Source organism: Misgurnus anguillicaudatus, unplaced genomic scaffold, assembly GCF_027580225.2.
Source record: "Misgurnus anguillicaudatus unplaced genomic scaffold, ASM2758022v2 HiC_scaffold_31, whole genome shotgun sequence".
Classification (NCBI taxonomy): Eukaryota; Metazoa; Chordata; class Actinopteri; order Cypriniformes; family Cobitidae; genus Misgurnus; species Misgurnus anguillicaudatus.
Genome location: NW_027395281.1, coordinates 384,160 through 411,083, shown reverse-complemented (window position 1 = coordinate 411,083; position 26,924 = coordinate 384,160). Strand labels below are relative to the sequence as shown.

The 26,924-nt window shown below is 34.2% G+C and overlaps 2 protein-coding genes across 3 annotated transcripts in view; one reads left to right on the top strand and one right to left on the bottom strand.

The window, feature by feature from the left end:
* Nucleotides 1–11,599: 11,599 nt before the first annotated feature.
* On the bottom strand, nt 11,600–15,567 carry LOC141363038 (uncharacterized). Its single transcript, XM_073865489.1, has 5 exons — nt 14,755–15,567; nt 14,041–14,367; nt 13,280–13,785; nt 13,131–13,198; nt 11,600–11,729 (listed from the first exon to the last, which is right to left on the bottom strand). Exons 1-3 carry the CDS (start codon nt 14,810–14,812, stop codon nt 13,445–13,447), a joined length of 726 nt encoding a protein of 241 aa, XP_073721590.1. The 5' UTR covers nt 14,813–15,567; the 3' UTR covers nt 11,600–11,729; nt 13,131–13,198; nt 13,280–13,444.
* Nucleotides 15,568–16,605: 1,038 nt separating this feature from the next.
* LOC141362991 (uncharacterized) overlaps nt 16,606–26,924 on the top strand; it is a 28,757-nt gene continuing 18,438 nt past the window's right edge. Inside the window, exons 1-3 of one of the 2 annotated variants that reach the window (XM_073865386.1) lie at nt 16,606–16,976; nt 17,785–17,835; nt 18,261–18,572. In XM_073865386.1, coding sequence (XP_073721487.1) covers nt 16,883–16,976; nt 17,785–17,835; nt 18,261–18,572 — 457 coding nt within the window. In that variant the 5' untranslated portion in view covers nt 16,606–16,882. The remainder of the gene's footprint in view (nt 16,977–17,784; nt 17,836–18,260; nt 18,573–26,924) is intronic. The other variant, XM_073865387.1, reaches the window with a different exon arrangement.

The window sequence follows — 26,924 nt, the reverse complement described above, 5'->3', positions numbered from 1 at the left end:
TCAAACACTTCTGTGTTTTCCCTATTTAAAGACTGTTACATGAGGAGTTATACTAGTAAGTATGGTGCCACAAAATACAACTTTTTTTGGTACCATGGAATGAATGGGGCTAGGCTAAATGCTAACACATTCACAACGCGTTGTACAGTGCACGCATTGAAAAAAGATAGGTATGTATTAATTTGTCTAAGTTGAGGTAAAAACATAGTTTAATATGGCAAAAGGGTAGACTATTCCTTTAAGTGTCGGAATAGGAATGCCAAAGTAGATGACCTTCATTTTTATAGTATACCGTCGTCGAAGACACCATTTGAAGATAAACGTAGGTGGTTATGGTTGCAATAAGCCCTCAACCCGACAGACTGGAGTGCTGAAATAATTTGGAAATCTTTTAATAATTGGAATAGAAAATAATTAGAGAAGATATCCGGTGTTCTGTCGAAGTCTGATTCCTCTATGTGTTTCTTATAGCGTTTCTATCACGTTACGTTTATAATTTATTTAGAAAAAAAAATTTATACTGAAAAAGCAATAATATCAAAAAAGCAATAATAAACATTTTTATATTTCATAATTTTTTTCGTATTCTATTTCTTTTTATTTCCTTATCTTAGCCTATGTCTTCTTCCTGTTTGTTTTAAAATTATTATGTTTACATGCTTAATAAATATATAAATATAGCCCACACACACACACGATGTAAAGAGTTATTTATATATAAACAGGCCTTTTTAATTTGTGTGTAAACATAATACTTTTATAATAGTTTTAGAACAAACACGTAGGCTATAAATATAAGGAAGAAATAACTGAAAACAGGAAAATGATGAAATATTTAATAAACGTTATTGCATAGAATACATGATAGTATTGCTCTTATAAGTACTTCAGCGATTTATACTGTAAAAATAATTGATTTACCAATAAAGAACAGCACATATACATTACATACATGCACAGATATCAGTAGCCAAGCCATTTAAACTTTTTATTTATCTAAAAAAATAAACGTAATGTGATTAACTCTTTCGCTGCCAGCGTTTTTTAAAAAAAGTTGCCAGACAGCACCAGCGGTTTTCATGATTTTCACAAAAGTTTAATGCCTTTCAGAAAATGTTCTTCTTTAAATATATAAACATACAATATACCAAATGAAAGAACAGACCCTCTGCTTTAAAAAAAAAAACATTTCATCCTACCTTCAGTTGTTCTTTTGTAATCAGCTTTTGATTATGGGTAGGTAACAGGTTTCTGCAAAAACACCACATTTTGAGCAAAAAACAGAGATAATTCCATTTTTTGTGAAGGACTCAATGGCGGCGAAAGAGTTAAAGCGCTTTAAGAAACATTGCACTAAAAGGAAACACAGTGGAATCAGACTTCGACAGAACACCGGATCCATAAAAATCACGGTTTAATGCTAAAACACTTCTCACAGCTACTGCGGAGGTATCACTTTCTGCAACCAGTTAGGCTCCGCCCACAAAAAACAGGAAAGTAGTCTATAAGATCAAATCCATGTCTTCTAAAGCAGTGATACCCAAAAATTTGAGTAACCACACAGCCCAATCGGTAAGACTCAAGTACCCCTTCAATGACACTAATCCAAGGTTGTGCACTAAAGACGAATAATTAATTAATTATATTAGCTTTAAAGTAAAAATCACTGACTGTGAAGAACGTTTATTTGTCTTGAGTTAAACTAATGGACCTCAAATAGAGCTCAGTCTGACATTATTATAAATTAAAGGAATACCCTTTCGCCATATTAAACTATGTTATTACCTCAACTTAGACGAATTAATACATATCTATCTTTTTTCAATGCGTGCACTGTACAGCGCGTTGTGAATGTGTTAGCATTTAGCCTAGCCCCATTCATTCCTATGGTACCAAACAGGGAAGCCACTAAACTCTTCCGTGTTTTCCCCATTTAAAGACTGTTACATGAGGAGTTATACCAGTAAGTATGGTGCCACAAAATAAAACTTTTTTTGGTACCATAGGAATGAATGGGGCTAGGCTAAATGCTAACACATTCACAACGCGCTGTACAATGCATGCATTGAAAAGATAGGTATGTATTAATTTGTCTAGGTTGAGGTAATAACATAGTTTAATATGGCAAAAGGGTAGATTGTTCCTTTAAGATAAAGATACAACAGAATAGCTAAAATTCAATTCAACTTTATTTATGCCACTTTTCATGATTGTCCATTGCATCAAAGTAGCTTCACCTGTATTTGAAGCTACGGTACATAAAGTCATTTTCATTAAATAATGTAATAATTAGGGCGCAGTCACACCAAAAGCGCTTTAAACGCTTGCAAACGCAAGGCGCGACGCACTGCCTTTTTTAAAAAAAGAGCAGTGCGCCGTGGCTTTTCATATTGCTAAGCAACCACCGAGTCAGCTGTCTTGTCAATCAAATATTGAAGCGTGAGCGCTCTTTTGCTGTTAACTGTCATATTAGCAGAAACTTTAAAAAGAGGGCGCTTGCTCTGACCTTGTTTGAGGATAAGAGGAGCACAAACACGCAGGAGAGAGTGAGCGAGTGGAGTCCGGTTCTTCAAAGCAACTGTAAACTTCACTCACCACAACGTAAGGCCCACCTCTCCCCTCATTCGATTGGACAATGGAAGACGCGAATGACGTCAGGCGCTTCTCCGCTCTCAGCGCTCCTTCAAAAACGCGTGCGCGGCAGGCGGCAGAAAACCGCAAGGCGCTCAGCGCGCATAAACAGCGCGCAAACGCGCCCTGCCCATAGAATATCATTCAAAAAAGGCGCCTGCAACTGCCATAAACGCTTTTGGTGTGACTGAGCCCTTAATACTCCATTTTAAGCTATATTATAAACATAGTCCAGGATATAGAATGGAGGATTTAAACAGACTTGCCACCAGCTTGAATGACTAGACCTACGGGTGACACCAAGTTTTATGCATAGCTGGTTTATTGATTGGCATGTAAACGCAAGAAAACATGTTACAAAAGCAGATATTGAAAAGTTAGCCATCATTTTGTGCTTGTAAACATACTCAATGAGTTGTTTCAAGAGAAGTAAGTAGAGTCGCTTTATATGATTTTAGAAACGCTTCAATTCTAAATCTTTTCTCCCACCCCCTAGAAACTCTTTTGGTACCACCTGTTGGGAAATCAGTGTTCTAAAGTAGCAGATATAAACACTATATTTTCTTTAGCTTTACACAGTGTCTTTTTTTTTATAAAATGTGATGCGTATCGAATCACAAGCATAGTACGTAGATACTAATTGTATCATGATATGAGTATTTATTTATTTATTTTTTGTTACATTTTTGAGTATTAAATATATAACTTAGCTTGCATAAACACATTCCGATGATGTAACGGGTGCCACTTAAAGGGGTTTTTGTTTTTACTGCATATATTTTTATTGAAAATGTCATTTTTACATGTTTATTTATCCATCCCTTTTTTAACTTTGCCATTTGTTTAAAATTGAACAGCTAACATTTTTTACAAATTGTTCAAGTATGTTTTTATATACAGGTATTTATACTTCCCTAAGGCTTCGTTTTGAGGAGTCACTTTTGTATGTTGTATGTTAAATAAAAACCTCTGCTAAAAGTCATGGTTCGTTTTTTCCTTAAGCCTTTATAGAAAAAATTTTCAATAATTATTCACTAATGATATTTGGGAAAATGCAGGTTTATTGTAGATGCTGTTTAAAAAGATACTTTGGTTTGCACTGTAAAAAAAATCCGTAGTTTTTACGGAGAAATACTGGCAGCTGTGGTTACCAGAACAATTCTGTAAAAAATACATCTTAAAACCGTAAAAACAACACCACCACAGTTGGATGCATTACAGCGAACTTTTGTAAATTTTACAAATCTTACCTGTATACAGAATTTCTTTGATTAATTAACTGTTTAGAAACTCTTATTTTTTAATGGTAAAATGCAGATGTGATTGCCAGACAACCACCGTAAAAATATATGAACATGTAAACAACTTTTTGTATTTCATTAACTAATATAATTTCATTCATTTCTTAAAATATGTAGAAAACCACTATAGTCCAGGTGATGCAGACAGCTGCACAAAGAAACAAATTTTGTTGTGAAATTATTACAAATTGTTTTCTAAATATTTACCAACAATTTAAAAAGAGACAGTGGACATACACAAAGATTGTATCATACAAACAAATACAAAACAACATCAGGGTAAGTTATTAAATCACTCAGTGTCTACATGACTCCATTTTACAGAGTTAAAAAGTGACACTTAAATAATGACATGATGAATGAACATTAATGATGAAATAGAGAGCAGTCAAAACACAAGTACAACTGAAAATCTTAGATAAACATTAACTGTATAAATATAACATATAAACACATTCAATCGCTCAATCGCTTACAAATCAGTTTGACTTTATTTGGTTTGTTTGAAGTCACCATTATGGAGATCATTGTTTCCTTAAATGGGGCACTTGGCTCGTAGGTCTTTGGGTTAAGCTTTCTCTGACTGTTAAAATAATGTGTCAATACACATAAGCTATGGTCTAAGAAGCTGAAGTAAATTAAATCAGGTGATGCTGGTAGATTTTTAGTGATGGTCTAGTCATCTTAAAGTTTACCAAGCAGGTGTTCTCATAAAATCTCTAACTGTGAACATAAAGTTTTTTCTGTACCCCATACAAATATTTTCTTGTGGGACAATGTTACAGAGTGCCAATGGATTTAAATAATTAGACTTATAAACAGTAAAAATAATGTCAGACGATTCTGTGACTAAACAAAGTTAGTCTAGACTTCAAGAATCAGCATACAAATCACATCAACGGTGACCCAAAACATGAAAGCTGCATGCCGCAATGCATGCTGGGTATTACCATAGTACAAAGTTATCTAGCATGCACTGCACTTAATCTGAATTAGTTTTTTGATGGTCACCACTATTGAGGTTTGTAGGTTGAATCTTGATATGAATATGAAGTGTCAAAAAAACTTTCAACCAGTCCCAAAACCATTACTTTACAAAACTCTTTCTAGCCTAACAGCTATATTTGCAGAACCTACAAACACCAGACATTAAACCAATTTCTCTATTACTATAACTACCAGTCAATCACAACTTTCATGTGGATAATTCAAACCACTTAACAGTAAAGAAGTGTTGGAGACTTGTTTTTACAAACCCTTTCATCATCAATAAGTGCTCTGTGTCACCCACTAACACAATTGACAATAAGAAAAAGGAAATAAGTAACCATTGAGGCTCAAGACCCCAACTAAAACAACCACTGATCACCGTAATGGTGACTTCAAACAACATTTTTGATAAATCATCATCTAACCCTCTGTTAATTCTCAATAAGAGAATATGTAATTGTATGACTGAAATAAGTCAAACTGGTTTGTAATAAGTGTAGATGTTAATGGTCTCCTGTGGGGAGATCTTGTCTCATTTTGCCTGTAGTTCAGTTGTACTTGTGTTTTGACTGCACTCTATTTCATCATTAATGTTCATTCATCATGTCAGTATTTAAGTGTCACTTTTTAACTCTGTAAAATGGACTCGAGCGATTTAATAACTTACCCTGATGTTGTTTTGTATTTGTTTGTATGATACAATCTTTGTGTATGTCCGCTGTTTCTGTTCAAGTTGTTGGCAAATAATTAGAAAACAATTTGTGCAATTTCACAACAAACTTTGTTTCTTTGTGCAGCCGTCTTTTCCATCACCTAGATTATAGTGTTTTTTTGCATATATTAAAATATGAATAAAATTATATTAATTAATGAAATACAAAAAGTTGTTTACATGTTCATATATTTTTATGGCAGTTTTCTGGCAATCTCATCTGCATTTTACCATTAAAAAAATAAGAGTTTCTAAACAGTAAATAAATCAAAGAAATTCTGTATACAGGTAAGATTTGTAAAATTTACAAAAGTTCGCTGTAATGCATCCAACTGTGGCGGTGTTGTTTTTACGGTTTTAAGTTGTATTTTTTACAGAAATGTTCTGGTAACCACAGCTGCCAGTATTTCACCGTAAAAACTACGGATTTTTTTTACAGTGTGTTTCATTGTTTGATCATAATTATTTAAACACCTTTTATAGTCTTTGTTTATTCTTTTTCAAATATTAATATTTTGATTATACATTTTTATTTTAATTATATATTACATTTTTTAATTGTTGTTTATATTTTGCCACAATGAAGTGCATTATTTAAATGAATTGTTTTATAAAACATGCTACTTTTGTGCCAATGTAAAAGAAATGAAAATATTTATATGAAATAATTGATATTACGGAAAATTCTTAAACTGAGATAGATATACTTGGTAAGCAAGTGGCTTAAGATATTAAAGAGCACCTATGGTCCGATTCACGATTCTACGTTTCCTTTGGTGTGTAAGTGTATATTAGTACATGTTAATGACATGCAAAAAGTACAAACCCCAAAGTAAAGATGACGCGAGTTCTCGTCTCCAACGTAAATCTCTTTTCTTTGGACTACAACAAACAAACTGATTGTAGGCTACAGTTTATTCCTGGGATTGTTGATTTAGACAAGACCGACATTATCATAATTCCTCCCGCTTCGGACTCACAGCCTGTAAGTTATTTCCTTTTAGCAGTGCATTGTGAGCGAATCTTTCAAACATGGTAGGGAGCATCACATTTCCTATTGACATCAGAGGTATTCAGGCCAATCACAACGTACAGATTGGCTGGCTAATCAGGGACACAGAGCTTTTCAAATCCATGAGTTTCAGAAAGAGAGTGATATTTGGAGCTACAAAAATGTACGGTATGTGGAAAATAATGTTTTTTTAAACATAACCCATGCGTACACATTGTATTATACCAAATACACTGAATAACATTGTTTTAAGCAATGAAATAGGTGCTCTTTAAGTCTTGTTTATTGAAATAAATGATGAAAATCAATGCAATAGCCACTCTTTCACCATTGGGTTAATCCTCTTCTTGCCATTTTTTTTAGAACAAAGGTCATACAAACATTTTGTTTTCTTTACTGAAGTGAGTTTTAGTGTAGTATTTGTTTTTCTGGAAGTCAATGGTGCTCCTGTTTTCTAAATGAAGACAAATATCTTCCTTTGTGTTACACGGACTGTTAGGTTACATAACACACACGGTTAATGCAATGTATTATATTTTTTCTATTAGAGCTATTTAACATGCTTTCATACTTTAAGTATGCCTGTCATTAAAAAGTTTTATAACTTACGCAGTTCACACCCCTCACAGAAAGACACATATACCAATAAACCACACACAGCCACCAATTTCAACACAGTCACGGATCATATCTACCAACACAACAAAGCCACATTTCTTTCCACATCAGGTTTAACATAAAGCTGTTTATGTGTCAAATGCATAACAGATCTTAAAGCAACAGACATTTCAAATGTAATATAAGCGCAATATACAAACTAAAAAATAATTGGAAAAATGATCACAAATAACCTATTTGGAATAAATTTGCTAATGCTAAAAATACACACATTGTTACATTACATTGTTGCTGGATTGTGCATGTCAATTAATCTTTTGTGCTGTGTGCATTGCAGCTGTTTATTATTTAATCATAATTATAATAAACACAATTATTAATATGCACATAATGAAGAATGAACAGTCTTGTATATCTGTTGGTATTATATATTATTACCAGTGATTATAAAAATATTTTATTAAATGGTTTATTAATAATATGAATACAGTATAATAATTTTACATGTACATAGAAAGTTTGGATGTAAAGAGTAAAAAAAGTAGAAACACAGATTAGAAAGGAACTTTTGGGTTTATTTTTTCCAAGGTTTAAGACAACCCTTTAACAGTTTAAAATATTTCTGTTTTTTCGTTCAGATTTTCTTTGTTTAAATGTAAATAAAATAGAGAAATTCACATATCTGTTATGCAAACAGTGTGTACTGCATATAATATTTGCTGTTTCACAACTTTACCGAGTTCATTAAATGTAAGCCTGAAAAAATAGCCTATATGTAGATATTAAAGCAATATTTTTACTGACTGATGTGCATCTTTCTGATATTAGTAGACAAGAGTTATTCTTCATGGTTAAATATTTGTATAGGATCAGGAATATATTTTTGCAGTAAATGATGGGATTTAATGTCCCTCACTCTGTAATATAAAAATGTTTTATATTGTCAAGTCACATAAATGTATTAGTAATAAATATTATTTATAAATATTATTATTATTATACATAACTGATGTAACAACACTCTAAAAAAAATCCGTAAAAAAACGGACAAAGTACTGTGTAAATATGAAGGAATTTTCCGTATTTATGTTTTACAGGCATTTATCTGTTTTTTTTAATAACATGTTGCATTATGGGTGCAAAAACCCCTGCTGCAATCTTTCACTTTTGGCTCTCTATCACCATCTCTGTTTGAAACCTAAAATTACAACTTGCTTGCAGAGTTATTTTCTAACATGGATGATGTTTAACTTCTAAACAAATGCTGTCAGAACAAGATACAAGTGTTCAACTATTCCAGCATCGACACATGCGATTTAGTAGACAAATCTTCTTTCTGACGTGACGTGTAAGTCAAATGGATATTTACCACAACATTTATCACATTAAATCTCCAGTTTGTGTTTGTTTTAGATTCATTTGAAGTCACCACTATGGTGATTAGTGTTCCCTTTAGTTAGGCTTTTGTCCCTTGACCTTCACAGAGCTGACTCTGCTCTTTTAGCATTGTAACAGTGTTTTTGCTTGTAGCAATTGCAACTTGCATGTTGCTTGAGGAAGGAGAATTGTCTATGATGTCATATAAGCTTAGTTGTTTTTATGTTTAACTGCCTAACATTTCAATATGAAATGATAAAATACAAATGATGAGCTGAAATGTATAGAAGTGACACTCTCTGCTGATCTAAAAACACACTGTATTGAATAAGATGGCTGAAAATGTGTCAGCTGTGGTTTTTGCTTCAGAGATATCAACACTTTGGATACAAATCTCAACAATGGTGAGAGTGTATGTTAAGAAAGAGTGTTCTACAATCCTGGTACCCAGCATGCATTGCGGCATGAAGCTTTGTTGTTGTCACCATTGTTGCGTTTCATAGGCAGATTGAAGTGTCCCTTAAGGCTACGGAAAATGTTCTGTAAATCTACGGAAAGTGTTCTATAAATCTACAGAATGTTCAGTTTTTGAATAAACGGAAATGTCTGTAAACATAACGGAAAAGGTACCGGTAATTTTCTGCCAGGACATTATCCGTTTTTTTACGGATTATTTTTTTAGAGTGAAGCAACATGTGTCTCTTTAAGATAAATGATCATTTACTTGCTAAGAGAAAGAATAATGTTTACTAATGCTATTCTGATGGTTCTTATCAGTTTATAGATGTCTACTACTATTATTATTATTTTGTTTTTGTTTAATCTGTTTATAGTGGAGTGACATCTGTCAATCAAAGAATGAGCTGTAGAGGTCAATATCTGCTATTGGACACAAGATGGCGCTCTGCTGCTGCTTTATGTATGTGTATAAAATCTACATTAAATTACAATCTAGTCTTATACGTGTATTTTCCTATTGTTAGTTAGTGCACACTTCAAGGACATTAAGGTTATTTTATAAATGCACTGAAATGCATAAATAAATATTGCCTGAAATCTACTCTATAGAAGGATTAGCATATTTACTGTTGGTGGACTCCCATATGGGATTAGGATTGGACGTGGTCTTTACAGATGGGATCAGTCAGGTATAGCGGCCGCCCAGTTGTACAGTATCAGAAGGAAGGAAGTCAAATTTTAATGGGCAGCAAAATTTCAGTACAACACTACGTAACAGCTAGGGTTGCAAAATTCTGGGAATTTTTTAAAGCTGAAACCTTTCCATGGAAATTATATGGGAAATTCATCATTTAAAGGCGGGTTGCGCGATTTTTGAAAAACGTTTTGGAAAAGGGAGTTTTCACTTCACTTAAAGAGCACCTATTTCATTGCTAAAACAATGTTATTTTGTGTATTTGGTATAATACAATGTTAATTTGATCAATTAATTTGATCAAATAAATCCAGGCTTGACATCGTAAGTATCTGCATTCTTCAAACTTTGTATTGCCTTACATGCATGTCTGCTTATGACCAAACAACATGTTTATTTATGTTTGATATGATAAAGTCTATACACATTTCCAAATAATTCACATAAATTCCTGTTAAGTTTAAAAAAAAAAAAATTCCCCAGAGTAAGTTTCCATGGCTCAGTGGTAAAGCATTGCATTAGCACACACTGATAAATGTATACCTAGTAATGCAATGTAGGTCACTTTGGATTAAAGCGTCTGCCAAATGCATAAATATATTTGTCCCTGACATTGACAAAAACAGGATGTGATCTTTTAGCAAAGTGTAAAGGATGGCACATGTGGCTAATGTGTGACATGAAGAGGTGTGATGCCATGATATAAAGATTAGACTCTTGCCAAAGCTGGAAAAAGTTAGTATTGTTTGCACGATCAAAGCATAAGCAATACAATCACATTTATGCATTTTGCAAGTGAATTATAATGCATTACAAGATGTTTATCAGTATTTATGTTTACTGGGAATAAAACAATGCTCTGAGCAACAGCATTAAAATGACACACATCTAGCATGTCATCATAAATCCCTTTATTTTACATTCACGGTTCACAGTAATACAGTTTAATAAAAAAAAAAAAAACGTTTATTTGCATTGATGAAATCAATAATTCATAGTAAATTTATTTTTGTAGAGTGGAAAAAGTCTGACCTCTCACATGCTGTACACACACACACACAGATACACATCAGCCATTATTAGCCAAACACATGTCTCATGTCCACCAGCAGAACAAAACCACATTTCTTTCCATATCAGGTTGAACTTCAACCCAGAGGTAAAGCATTGAGTGACAAAAATAAAACACTTAACTTTGGGCCTCATTTATGAAACTAGCGTATGACAGAAAACGTCCGGCCATTTCCACGAAAGACTTAGCATTTATCAATATGGACAAACATGAGCCATAGCTAAGATAAAAACTCACGTGAGGTCTCACCTCGTTTACACAAGTTTTAAGTTATCAAACATAACATACAAGATGTTTGTTCTAGCCGTTTCATGTCGGAATAATGAGAAAAAGTTCAAAATAGTGTTTTTGTTTACTTTAACAAATGGAAAATGTGATTCTCATTTTTTTCGCACACAGAATAAATTACTTTAGTATTTACTACAGAAATACGCAATAACAGCTATCTAATTTCATGCGTGTGTGTGTGTGTGTGTGTCTATGAAGAGCACCTCTATATATATATATATATATATATATATATATATATATATATATATATATATATATATATATATATATATATATATATATATATATATATATATATATATATATAAAATTATATAGAATATAGAATATATTTCAAAAAAATACCCCCTACGTTTAATACAATCATTATCTCATTTTTAACAAAAGTATAGCGTTTTAGCAGCTTTTGCATCTGAACTCTTCACATGAGGCCCATTGTGTGTTTTAAAACCACTTTGATTCTTTATTATTTTAATCATTGTGTTTTTGATCATATTTTACAGTATTTGTTTGAAGTATGATCATCGTCTCATGACTCCGGCATACACCACATTGGTCTCCACTGAAGCTCTCTGTACACAGCCATAAAAACACAACATTTAATATCAATACAATTATTACAAATTTATAATCAAAGTAGTAATGTTTTGTATACATGAAAGGATTAAAGACAGTGTGTTAAATAATCTGACATTACCAACATTTTATATGTTATGCTATGCTATGTCATGCACGTTTTTCGGATAAGAAATGTATCAAACTCAATTGAGCGCATACATTTTTTATGCACATTTTTTTAATTATGCGCATCTTGGCATTTCCATTCAACGTTTTTTATGTGATATTCCAAAATGTGGATGGAAACATAGCTAATGTGGTATTGGAACAGCTCCAGTCAAGCCTTCAAAGACCTGCAGAGAGTTAATGTGAACTTAGCTGAGAACTCATCTACCACCTCTGCATGACATTTATCACTAACGCCACAAAAGCAAAGCTGTTAAAATCATCAAGGACTCAAAACACCCCGTTAACTGTCTTTTTACACTTTTGCCATCAGGTACCTTGATGACAAAGACTGAGAGACTTAGGAGGAGCTTCTTCCCCCAGACCATCAAGTTCTTAAACTTAGGGTCAGATTATGAACCATACTCTTATTTTGTTGCTAAATAAATATCTGTAATTATTAAAGATCATTGCACATGCATTTCTAGGACTTTCCCTTTCAGACGCAAAATTAATGGAAGGAAATTATTTAAATCCCTCAAGCAACGCAATTTACTTATGTTTGTGTGTTTTATATTTGTATTATACCATTATTTAATGCCGAAGTCTTAAATCATTTTGTGCTTGAAATGTCTGCAATTGTTGATAGTAGGAGGCATCACAGAGATCAGAGAGCTTGTGGTACAAGGCAGGGGATTTTTTAACATGTTACAGTTTATTTGGCATGCCAGAGGAACATATTTTGCAAAAATAGCTGTAGGCCTAATGTACATGGTGCTGAGCTCAAGCGCATCAGGTGTTAGTAGATCCCCCGCACCTCATCAGCTCTGCTTATTTGTGACCCTGAACTAATTTGCGCTGGTCTTAATAGATCACTCAGCTGTTGCGCATGTGTTATTTATTTTGCGCCTTTTTAGTACATAACCCACAGATATTACCACTCCCATTAGCACTTTTTTGGAATTTTACATTAATTGTACATAATTGTTAAATTAGTAAATCTGGCACTTAATCTCTTAACACAAACATGTCTCACATATAAATAATTTAGATATTCAATATACCAACATTGTCACTTGAATACTGCACTTTATGTTTTCACATTGTGTCCATGAAGTGGACCTGACTTTCATTTCACTACTCTCAATACAACTGTGACTTTATATTTGACAAATAAAAACACTTAAATCCTTGAGCTTTACTTGCTATGTGCTGTTGTGTGTTTATGAGTGACAGATTTCAGATCTCACCGGTTTACATCTTTGATTCTGATGGAAAGTTGTTTCTGCGTACGTGATTTCCTGTTCACTGGTCTGAACTGTTACAAGACAGACAGACAAAAGCATCGAAAAAAAGTCTTATCTTTGTTTCTTCACAAAATGTATTGTTTAGTATTTACCCTGTTGCTGTGTGTTTGTGTGTTTCCTGTAGATCCGAAAGATCAGAACTGAAGCTACAATAATCAGACATCCAACAGCAACACAACAGATCACAACTTTATGAACAAATGTGAGACCTGTAATGAATAATAAAAGATATTATTGTAACTGAATCTGATCTGACATCAGCTCAGTAAATAAGCACTAATAATCACACCTGTTTTATCAGAACATGTCTGACAGAGATGAGTGATGTTGAGATGTTGAGTTTTGTTTGTGATGGGATTGTTGAGTACACATCTGTATGTGTTTGTATCCTGATATTCAACCTCCAGAGATAGAGAGAGTCTGATGTTGAGATCAGACACACTGATGCTGGACAATAAACTGTTTCCTTTGTACCAGGACAGACTCACATCTCTCACATTCATCACTGAACACAATAATAAACAATTTGATGATGATGATGATGATGATGAAGAACATTGTGGTGAAACTCTGCTGATAACAGGAACGGACAGACGAGCTGGAAAACATTTGAGAGAATAAACAGAAAAAAGAATCAAAGCAAATATTATTAGTATTAGGCCAGAGGCCGTGTTTAGTGACTTTAGTCATATAGATTCATAAATAAAATGGACTTTTAATTTGAGAAACACATAAAAAACAGTCTAAAAGAAATAAGGTGCATAAATGTATTTATATTCAATCAAACTTTAATGAATTAGTTTATACTGCTAAGATAATATAACAGTTATGTAAACAGGAAATCTTTACTCACCATAGACAGTAACATTAAATCTGTATGAGGTCTCTCTGTTGCCTTTGATGTTTATTTTATAATCTCCAGTGTGTTGAGTTGTGATGTTTGTGATGGTGAGATCTCCAGTCTGATTATTTACCTGCAGTCTGTCTCTGAATCTCCCATCAAGAACATCATCATATATTGAGATATAATTTTTCTCTTTGTTGATTCTAGCTATACGAGCCTCTTGAGGTCCAAATCTCCACATTATCACATCATCTCTCTGTAGTTTAATATCAGTGTGTAGAGTAAGAGAATCTCCCTCCATCACTGACACTGACTTCACTTCATCACCAAACACACCTGCACACACACACACATTAAAGATCTTTGATCAAAGATTTTGTTTTGCGCTTTTTGCAAATCCGATGTAACATCATGAAAAATTATGTGTTTGTTTAATGCATTTATTTATTTTACTTATGTACGTTACTTTACATTAGGAAAGCTGACTGACAGTCCCTCTCTGTTTTAGTTACAGTTTTTGTGTTGCCATTATTTAGATGAATATAATTTTTGATGAGAGATCGATTTAATAAATTCTTTCAGTGATGTAAGATCATAAACATAAAATCTGATTGTATTAAAAGAGCACAAGTATAAAAGCCAGGGCAGATCTGCTGAGTACAGATCATCATTTTTCTAGATAAACTGCACCTAAATATGATATAAAATATGTTTGTAACTCACCCATCAGACAGCAGAAGCACAAATAGAAATAAACAAACATGAGAAACATTTTCTTCATCAGGTGTTGTGTTGTCGTCTGCAGTGAATGAGATGAAGACGACTCTGTGAGCTCTCTCTTACTCTTCGTGTGCTTTATACTTCCAGTTTCACACCTCTGTGTTTTTTTTCCTCTCTGATGTTTCCACTGAACTTGTCAAGTTATTGGTCGTTCCACTGAATCGGTGCCATTTCTGTCCCCAGCTCATTATATGTATAAAAATGCAAGAAAACTGACACTAAAATACGTTTTATTATTAAGCAAAGTGTCCTGCATGTTAATCTAACACCAAATTTAAACGAAATATTTTAAAACACTGAAAAAATAATTTTATCTGTCCCTGCTCTTTATTTCTATACTTTTGCTTTAAATATAAAGCAAACTATTCTTTAGATATCTTTCATTTTTGCATATTTAAATATTTTTTACCATCGAAAAGTCATAATATTTTAGTTAAATGCACATTTTATTTATGTCCCCAGGATTTCACCTAGTCCTCTTACCCAACACGTTCCCCCCTGTAAAAATTTAGGAATATCCCAAAAGTCACATTTTTAAGAGTAAGTGACATCATCTAGGTCTTCTGAAAGTCATGTAAAGATCAAAAGATTGATGCTACAACTGTGGGACCTCGCTGCTTTTGAATGTCAAAAAGAAATCTAACCACAAAAGAACCCAAAAGCGAACAGACTCAAATCACCTTGCAGAATCTGAAAAATGCTGAAAAATTATTTATCCAGAAAGTCCCATTTGATATCAATAATCCAAAATGGTAAAGGTAGCAGCCATACAAACTCAAATAGAATACAATAAATTAAAATACAACTTACACAAATAAGTGTATCCAGTATTTCTTTTAATGAAACAATGTTGTTCTACAATCATTCGAAATTGTATTTTTGAAGCAGAATTGATAATATCTATAGTAAAATGCTAGTGTTATATTTAGGATGACCAGTAGAGAGCGTAATTCTGTTGAATATGTTACCTTTCCTTAAAGTCATATTTTAGTCATCAACAAGTGGCAAGAAACGTGGAATATTTATAACATCTTTATAGTACTCAGCAATTTGTAAAAAAATTGAATAAGTGCATTTAAGAACAGAAAATAAGATACTATCATTACACGTCTTTGAATTGGACATTTTGGACAAAATTATTTGCTTTATTAAATAGGAAAGCATGCAACAGGTAAATGTAAGCATTGTGATCAAACAGACACAATAGATCATATTTTATTAACTTGTACACAGTATGGAAAAGTCTCTCTCTCTCTCTCTCTCTCTCTCTCTCTCTCTCTCTCTCTCTCTCTCTCTCTCTCTCTCTCTCTCTCTCTCTCTCTCTCTCTCTCTACTTGCATATCTTTGCTCCAGTTCAGTAGATGGCTGTAGGGCACCATAATTTGGTTTGCCACCTAAGACCGTCTATGCATCAGCATAACATCAGGAAAAGCTTTTAGATTGAATCACAATGTAATTATTGTAATCAGCCAGAAACCATAGAACACGTATTAATAAAGTGCAAGAAATATAAAAAAGAAATGTTAAAACTCATTAATGAAGTTAAGAATATGGGTGTTGAATCATTCAATTTGATAAGTCTTTTGAAAGAACAAGCAAAACAAAGTATTATATATGGTTCTATTACAAAATATATTAAAGAAATAGGAGTATTTGAATATATAAATATATTATTTATATTTTTAATACGTTTATGCGAATGTCATATGCCTACCAGTGCTTCACACTCCAGTCCAGTTGGTGGCGGTAAATACAGCATAAGTTGGTTTGCCATCCGCCATAAAAAGTCAATAGAAGAAGAAGGCACGATTCATCATTTTATCTATATGGTGCTCGCTTCAAATCTCCCATCACTAGCGGTCGGAAATATTGACAACAATACATTGATGTTACGATGTCGACAAGTACATCGGAGAATGCAGGTCGGGACTGCAAGTGAAGTCACGTGACTTTGTGTGAGCGTGCAAGACTAAAGTGCAAGTCCAAAGTGCAAGTAGCTACTGCAGCTAATTCTTTGTCATTTCTGATGACATTTCGACATTTTTGAAGACACAGATATCGCAAATATGTAATGGAAACCAGCCTGACACTGAAATACTTTGATAACTATCACAACAACATGAAGAAGATCGTTTTACTCTCCATCTTCTCTCTATTTATTAGCGGTAGGTACATTGCTGCAACACTTTAGGTGTGTTCGAGGTCAATGTTTTTTTTCCTTTTCGCAAATGAAGTGAATTAACGCAGCAATTAAAATACTGACATTAAGAAGCGAAACCGGGTCCGTGTTACTCACAATTTCAATTTTCTCTCCTTTTCTAACTTACCTTTTACTTAATTGTAATTAAAAAATTAAAAACTGAACAAATAAAAAACTAGGCGATTTTCTTTTGTGTATTTTTCGTAACTCTGTTTGCGCTGGGTGGGTGAGAAGGAACCAAAATGGGCGTTTCCCAGTTTTGGGGCGTCTTCAAACTGGCGTTTTTGTCTGAGTGCCTTTTGTCGTTTTCTTTGTTATTTACATATTTTGAAGCGCAACAACACAATACTGTTATGGCATCCCTGCTAAAAAACAATAGACACCATCGCATAAATTCTATTAGTTTTATTGGGAATTTTATTGGTTCTAATGAAATATGGCCCAAAACATACTACAGTACTGTGTAGTGGTTTTAATGGGAAAAGCTAATGGTTCCTATTGGTATTTTAATGGAAACCATACGAATTTTCCGTAATGGTTTTGTTGTTGTTTTTTCTTCAGCAGGGATGGTATAAAATGGTTTATGAATGGTTCCAGATTACGTCATAGTTTTTGAATAGATTACGGCGAATACACTTTCTTTTTTGTAATTTTAGCACAAACAAATAGTTTGTATCCCTTTACATATTTTATTTGTCTGGCTGAATTAGATTATTGATATATAGTTGCCTGCCTTTCTAGCAACTTCAAATTATATATTATGTTTCCTTTAGGCGTACTTGAAGAAAATGTTTTACGTCTGTACTCACGGGCACTCAGAACAGGTGACATGCTGTATCCTTTTTTTATTTCTTTATTTTTATTTTTTGTAGGCTACATATATCATTGATCAAGAGAAAACGCAAAAGAAAAAATAATGATGTTTGGCTTTTCATGGCTTCCATACTATTTTGATTGGATGGTTAAAACTGCCTAATCCCAGTCTGAAAACACCCCAAATTGGGAAACATCCCCTTTTTTGTTCCGCAGAGACCTGTACTTACTGTGGGTCGTACATTAGCAGGGGGGTATGATGCACACTATTCTGGTGAAATTTTACTGTAATAATATAGTAATAAGCGCACATATGAATTGTCCAAGTCTTAATGTGTAGACTACAGGAGACTTTACTAGTAAAGATATAAATGATCTAAATTAACAGTGTTATAGATGTGAGTTTAATCTTTGACTCTCTTGTTTGTATTTGCAGGTGTTGTGACAGGTGAATCAGTGTTAGTGTATGAGGGAGATTCTGTTACTTTACACACCAATACTAACACACAGAGAGATCATCTGATCGAGTGGAGGTTTGGAGACCATTGGGATCTTATAGCTAGAATCAACGGGGACGCCAATTTACTCAAAATATATGATGATGTTCTTAATGGGAAATTCAGTAGCAGACTGAAGATGAACAATCAGACTGGAGATCTCACCATCACAAACATCACAACTCAACACACTGGACTTTATAAACTAGAGATCACCAACAAGGCGACTACAACAAAGACATTCATCTTTAGTGAGTATAAGATGCTTTATTTGAATAATTATAAAATATGCATCATTATCCAGCACAAAATGTACAGTATGAAGTAATAGATATTTGTACATTTTAAATTAAAGGGACATTCCACTTTTTTTGATTAAATGCTAATTTTCCAGCTCCCCTAGAGTTAAACATTTAATTTTTACCGTTTTGGAATCCATTCAGCTGATCTTCGGGTCTGACGCTAGCACTTTTAGCATAGCTTAGCATAATCCATTGAATCTGATTAGACCATTAGCATCACGCTAAAAAATAACCAAAGAGTTTCGATATTTTTCCTATTTAAAACTTGACTCTTCTGTAGTTACATCGTGTACTAAGACTGACGGAAAATTACAATTTGTAGTTTTCTAGACAGATATGGCTATGAACTATAATCTCAATCTGCCGTAATAATCAAGGACTTTACTGCTCTATCATGGCTGCAGCACCCAGGTGAAAAAAAAGTGCACTAAAATACACTTTATTTAAGTACACTTAGTACACTTTTCCACAATATACTAAAAGTGCTCTATTTTCGCACACTAATTTTGAACTTAATATACTAAAAAGTAGTATTTAGTACTTCTTAAGATGAACTTAATACCATCTTAGTGTACTCAACTGTGCTATTTTGAGACACCATGAAGTTGAACTAAAATGTATTTTTAACATACTAGGTCTGTATTTAAAAAAAATATATTTAATTATAACTTGAAGTACACTTGAACCCACCTTTAAGCATTTTTAAATATACTTTAAAGTATACTAATGGTATGTTAAAATAATATTCCAAATGTATTCCCAGGTGAAAAAAGTTCACTAAAATACCCTATTTAAGTACACTTTCCACATTATACTAAAAGTGCTCTATTTTCGCACACTAATTTTGAACTTAGTATACTAAAAAGTAGTATTTAGTACTTCTTAAGATGAACTTAATACCATCTTAGTGTACACAACTGTGCTATTTTGAGACACCATGAAGTTGAACTAAAATGTATTTTTAACATACTAGGTCTGTATTTAAAAAAAATATATTTAATTATAACTTGAAGTACACTTGAACCCACCTTTAAGCATTTTTAAATATACTTTAAAGTATACTAATGGTATGTTAAAATAATATTCCAAATGTATTCCCAGGTGAAAAAAGTTCACTAAAATACCCTATTTAAGTACACTTTCCACATTATACTAAAAGTGCTCTATTTTCGCACACTAATTTTGAACTTAGTATACTAAAAAGTAGTATTTAGTACTTCTTAAGATGAACTTAATACCATCTTAGTGTACACAACTGTGCTATTTTGAGACACCATGAAGTTGAACTAAAATGTATTTTTAGGGCCCGAGCACACCGGGGTGTGAGGACCCTATTGTTCTTCAAGGAGTTATTATTATTAGGGCCCGAGCACCGAGGAGCAGGCCAGAATGGCCTGCACCGAAAGGTGCGAAGCCCTATTGTTTTTGCTCGAATTTATTATTTTTTTTTTTATTTTTATTTTTTTTTTTATTTTTATTTTTTTTAACACTTTTGGGCATTTTGGGTGCCTTAACATACTCGAAAACTCTTGAAATTTGGCACAGACGTTAGAGTCGTCCGTCATTGCGAACAGACAAAGGCTGGAACACAGGCGTGGCACAGGGGCTCTGTAGCGCCCCCTGTAATGAAAAAAAAAACATCGATTCACAGATCGTGCAAACATGTACGCACATGTACGAGAGTTGGTACACATATAGATCTCATCGACCCGAACAACTTTCGCCCTCTAACATTTTGGCTCCGCCCAACAGGAAGTCCGCCATTTTGGATTGTTTAAAAAATGCATGCGGTGAACTTTTGAATACTCCTCCTAGGGGATTCATGCAAATGACACCAAACGTGGTGATCATGATGTCAAGACAGTGGACTTGCTAAATTGCGAAGGGATTTTTGATATCTCGAACGGTGTTGCCATGGCGAAGCGGCAAAGTCATGGCGAAATCAGAGAAACAGGAAGTGTCTAATATCTACGGCAAAAAATGTCTTATAGTGATGACACACAACGTGTTTGTTCGTCTGAAGATTCCGATCGCATCGATGTGCCTATTGTGAGTCTCGGGTATAGCGCCACCACCAGGCGCCAGGAAGTGTTGCAGTCTCAAAGGTTGATTTTTTGACAGTTCCATGTGATGTTCTTTTAAATACTCCTCCTAGAATGTTTATGCGATTGACACCAAAAGTGGTCAACATGATGCCAAGACATAGTAGATGATAAATTGCGAAGGGATTTTTGATATCTCGAACGTTGTTCCCATGGCAACGCGTCAAACTTTACTTTCATTTTAAAGGCATATTTAAGCCCTTCAGTTGCATGCAGTGAACTTTTCAATACTCCTTCTAGGATATTCATGCGATTGACACCAAACGTGGTCAACATGGTGCTGAGACATTGTAGATGATAAATTGCGAAGGGATTTATGACATCTCGAACGCTGATGGCAATGCATCAAAGTTTACTATTATTTCAGGAATATTTAAGCCTCTTGGCATGCTTAGATTAACTTCCAATTTGGCACACACATCAGAGTTGTCAACTGTTAAGTGTTGACAAACAGGTCAGACATAGGTGTGCCTCTTAAGTTGCTCACTAGTGCCCCCGTTTGTCCAAAATGTGGGGTTTCTTTTACCTACAGTCCCTAATTGGGTCAGGAACAGCATAAATAGTCCACCAATATTTACCCACTTGATGCACTTGCCCACCGTGCATCGTTTTCTCGGAGGCACCGTGTAGCGGTAAAAAAACGTGCGAGGGCCCGCCATCGCTGCTTGCAGCTATATTTTTTTTTCTTTTTCTCCGACTTCAGCGGGACTTTAGAGGGCCTAAACATACTCGAAAACTCATGAAATTTTGCACAGATGTCAAGAGTGATGAAAATTTAAATGTGGTGTATGCTTTAGAATTAGGCGTGAGAAAATGGCTCTATAGCGCCACCTACAAATTTTCAACGAAGCAGCCCTCGGACTGTGTTTGACGTACAATTACGAAATTCGGTACGCGTCTGTAGCATGACAAGACCTACAAAAAAGTCTCTTGGAGCGAAGCCGTAAACCAAACAGGAAGTCAGCTATTCGGAGTTATTTTTGTGATTTGGGCGCAGTTTTTGTCATTTCCAGGCGTCATACTTTAACTAACTCCTCCTACAGTTTTCGTCGGATCATCTTCATATTTGGTGAGTGTCATCTTAAGGCCTTTGTGATGCTAAATTGCGAAGGATTTGACTCTACGTAAAAATTTGTGTCGGTTCTGGCCCCACAAAATTTGATGTTTTCCAATGAAACAGGAAGTTGCTGGAACTCGTGCATACAATGTCCAATCTGTCCCAAATTTCACATGATTGCTAAGAGTCCTGACCTGAACACATCTACATAACAATTTTCATTTATAGCCATAGCGCCACCAGCTGGCAACCTGAAGGAACATGTTTTAGCGCCACTTTCAAATATTGAATGAAGCAACCCTTGGACTGTGTTTAACTTACATGTACGAATTTCGGTATGCTCATGTATTATTACAAGCCCTACAAAAAAGTATCTTGGAGCAGCGCCCTAAACCAAACAGGAAGTCAGCTATTTTGAATTATTTCTCAGATTTTGGCTCAGTTTTTCTCATTTCCAGCAGTCATACTTTAACTAACTCCTCCTACAGTTTTTGTCGGATCATCATCATATTTGGCGAGTGTCATCTTAAGGCCTTTGTGATGCTAAATTGCGAAGGATTTGATTCTATATTAAAATTTGTGTCTATTTCGGCCAGCCAAAGTTTGATGTTTCGCTATGAAACAGGTTGCTGGAACTCAGGCATACAGTGTCCGATCCGTCCCAAACTTCACATGATTGCTAAGAGTCATGACCTGAACACATCTACATGTCAATAGTCACTTATGGTTATAGCGCCACCAGCTGGCAACAGGAAGTGACATGTTTACAATGATTATCCATGTCTGATCTGTCCCAAACTTCACATGATTAATAAGAGTCCTGGACTGAACACATCTACATGTCAATAGTCACTTATGGTTATAGCGCCACCAGCTGGCAACAGGAAGTGACATGTTTACAATGATTATCCAATGTCTGATCTGTCCCAAACTTCACATGATTAATAAGAGTCCTGGAGTGAACACATCTACATGTCATTAGTCACTTATGGTTATAGCGCCACCAGCTGGCAACAGGAAGTGACATGTTTACAATGATTATCCAATGTGTGATCTGTCCCAAACTTCACATGATTAATAAGAGTCCTGGACTGAACACATATACATGTCAATAGTCACTTATGGTTATAGCGCCACCAGCTGGCAACAGGAAGTGACATGTTTACACTGATTATGCCATGTCCGATCTTTCCCTAACTTCACATGATTAATAAGAGTCCTGGACTGAACACATCTACATGTCAATATTCACTTATGGTTATAGCGCCACCAGCTGGCAACAGGAAGTGACATGTTTACACTGATTATGCAATGTCCGATCTTTCCCTAACTTCACATGATTAATAAGAGTCCTGGACTGAACACATCTACATGTCAATAGTCACTTATGGTTATAGCGCCACCAGCTGACAACAGGAAGTGACATGTTTACACTGATTATGCAATGTCTGATCTGTCCCAAACTTCACATGATTAATAAGAGTCCTGGACTGAACACATCTACATGTCAATAGTCACTTATGGTTATAGCGCCCCCAGCTGATAACAGGAAGTGACATGTTTACACTGATTATGCAATGTCCGATCTTTCCCTAACTTCACATGATTAATAAGAGTCCTGGACTGAACACATCTACATGTCAATAGGCACTTATGGTTATAGCGTCACCAGCTGACAACAGGAAGTGACATGTTTACACTGATTATGCAATGACCGATCTTTCCCTAACTTCACATGATTAATAAGAGTCCTGGACTGAACACATCTACATGTCAATAGTCACTTATGGTTATAGCGCCACCAGCTGACAACAGGAAGTGACATGTTTACACTGATTATGCAATGACCGATCTTTCCCTAACTTCACATGATTAATAAGAGTCCTGGACTGAACACATCTACATGTCAATAGTCACCAGTGTTGGGCAAGTTACTAAAAAATTAGTAATTAGTTACAGTTACTAATTACTTCTTTTAAAAGTAACTGAATTACTCTACCGGTTACTGTATATCAAAAGTAATTAGTTACTTAGAAAAGTAACTTTTAAGTTACTTTTATGTCTGCTTTTTAAATGTAAATATGAACAGTACTGAACAGTCAAACAGTAAAATGATATGGATGGGCTATTTTACACGTAAGACTCTAATATATCACATACTGTAGGAGCCTATTTTGCTTTAGATTCAACCTTTGAATATTTTTGTTAGAAATTATCTTAATATTTAAACTAAGTTTATTAATGTATATCATTTAGACCATTTAGACAAATATTCTGCATGTTTACAAAAATATAAAATGTGTTAAAATTGTGTAGTGTCTCTTTAAAAATTTGGAGACAATTGTGTCAACATGTCAAATTTTCTAAAATAAATTATAATTTTTCTGATTTCATATTTATTTTAATAAGTTAGAAACGTCTCCGCTGTGTCCTGCTGACAGGCATGATGCGCGTGCAGCAGATGAGGCAAATTATGGGTCCTCCGAAGGTTAGACCGTCTCATTTCAGTTCTCTTCGCGAACTTCTGAGCGCCTTGAATGGCAGAGTGCTCACCTTTTATTGCATGCTTAGTAGGGTGCAGCCCTTGAATTGGAACACAGCTTGTGAAGCTTGCCGCAGGGACTGCGCTCTTTGGTCATATATTGTTTGTTTTCTGTTGGATTTAAATGATACACAGGATTAAAGGAAGATATTTAATCAGAAAACGGAGTAGGCTACGTGGATTGTTTTGTCGGACGGACACAGAGCGAGTGGATTGTTTTGTCAGACGGACACAGAGCGAGTGGATTTTTTGTTCGGATACGGAGAGACTGAAACTAAAACTAAAAGCGAGCTCACACATACTATGGAGTTTTAACACGGGTGTACACCGCAGTGTGAATATTTTAGTGGAAACAACAATCGCGGATCGTTCTCTTCCATGAAGCCGATGTAAACATCTAAGAATATATGATAATTTCTTAGATTTATTACCTTTGTGGATTACAAATGCAAGTTGATGTCATACTGCAATTGCTTGGTGAAGATAATTTACAAACATGAGACCGGATGGATTATGACTTGCGCACAATTTTTAAACAAAGGTATGTTGTCCCGTTTCGATTTTTCATGTTCATTCTATATGCACTGTCAGCTATGATGAAGTGTAATGAATCATTGCGCCGCCAACTACAGTCCTGCGACGTCAGATATGTCTTGTCTATTTTTTACAAAATAGAGTAACGCGAGTAACGAACTCATTTAAATTTCAGTAATTGTAATTGCGTTACTTGATTTAAAAAAATAGTGGAGTTACAGTAACGCGTTACTCCCATCACTGATAGTCACTTATGATGCCAATAGTCAGTTACGGTCATAGCGCCACCAGCTGGTAACAGGAAGTAACATGTTTACAATGATAATACTCTCTCTCTCATGCTATCTTACACGATGCTACCTCGCTGTCATTTGTAATTAGCAACAGGAAATGTGGCACATTATACTACACTTTTAAATGGTTCACCTATGTTTACATGCTTAAATGCCTATTTACTACTGTTCCCTTTAATTCTTCTCATGCCACGGCGTGGCGGTGTCAGGTGTGCGAGGGCCCTTCCATCACTGCTTGCAGTTTTAATTAACATACTATGTCTGTATTTTAAAAAATATATTTCATTATAACTTGAAGTACACTTGAACCCACCTTTAAGCATTTTTAAATATACATTAAATTATACTAATGGTATGTAAAAATAATAGTCCAAATGTATTCCCAGGTGAAAAAAGTTCACTTAAATACACTATTTAAGTACACTTTCCACATTATACTAAAAGTGCTCTATTTTCGCACACTAATTTTGAACTTAGTAAACTAAAAAGTAGTATTAAGTACTTTTTAAGATGAACTTAAGACCATCTTAGTGTACTCAACTGTGCTATTTTGAGACACCATGAAGTTGAACTTAAATGTCATTTTAATATACTAGGTCTGTATTAAAAAAATATCTTTAATTACAACTTGAACCCACCTTTAAACATTTACCAATCTACTTTAAAATATACTAGTAGTATGTTAAAATAATATACCAAATGTATTCCCAGGTGAAAAAGTTCACTAAAATACACTGTAAGTTCACAACCTTAAGGTACTAAAAGCGCTTTATTTTCGTGCAGTAAATTGTGCTTAATATAGTAAAAAGTAGTATTTAGTACTTGTTAAGACAAACTTAAGACAATCTAAGTGTAGTCAACTGTGCTATTTTCTAAAACTGTATTCAGTTTCAACTTGAAGCACATTTGAAGCCACCTTTTAAACATTTATAAATATAATTTAATAATTTCAGATATAATAATATTACATAAATAATATAGCATACAAAATGAAATAATAATATATTGCCCACACATTTGTATACATAAAATACATCATTTCTAATGTACTGTATGTGACATTTGAATTACAGTACAGTATACTATTAGAATGTTATATATGTAGTATTTTACCTGCATGTTTGCCACCAAAACATGTTTTAACTCATTCTAAAATGATACTGTTTCTTCCATCATTAAAGGGATACTTCACCGATTTAGCATTCAGCTTTGTATCTGTAGAAACCCGGCAGTATTACTGAATAACCATGTTTCCCTCCCTCATTTCCCCCTGAGAGGAGAGATATCTGCATTTTGGTTCTGCAAAAAAGTCCTCCGATGATGCAAAAATCGTCATATTACATCATCGGAGGACTTTTTTGCAGAACCAAAATGCAGATATCTCTCCTCTCAGGGGGAAATGAGGGAGGGAAACATGGTCATTCAGTAATACTGCCGGGTTTCTACAGATACAAAGCTGAATGCTAAATCGGTGAAGTATCCCTTTAACAACTAATTAAATGTTAAAGAAACAACTAAGTATGTATTTACTGCTATTGAAATGATTTTACAATATAAAACAGAGATCAGTGAAATGCAATGAGCTACTTTTATCAAATTGTGGAACATTTATACATCAATATGAAAAGTACACTATGAATATGCAACCATTGAATATTCATATAATCATAATAATGTAATTCTCTAAACAAAAAGTTACTGGGAAAAATGCAGAAGTGCATTTGAACTAACTCGAGATAAACCTGCAAATGGCTGAACCAAAACACAGAGCAG

Coding starts and splice junctions, on each gene's coding strand:
- LOC141363038 (XM_073865489.1), bottom strand. CDS start 14,812: ATGAAGAAAATGTTTCTCATGTTTGTTTATTTCTATTTGTGCTTCTGC. Junction 14,368..14,754: donor GTGCTTCTGCTGTCTGATGG/GTGAGTTACAAA, acceptor GTGTGTGTGCAG/GTGTGTTTGGTGATGAAGTG. Junction 13,786..14,040: donor ATTTAATGTTACTGTCTATG/GTGAGTAAAGAT, acceptor AATGTTTTCCAG/CTCGTCTGTCCGTTCCTGTT.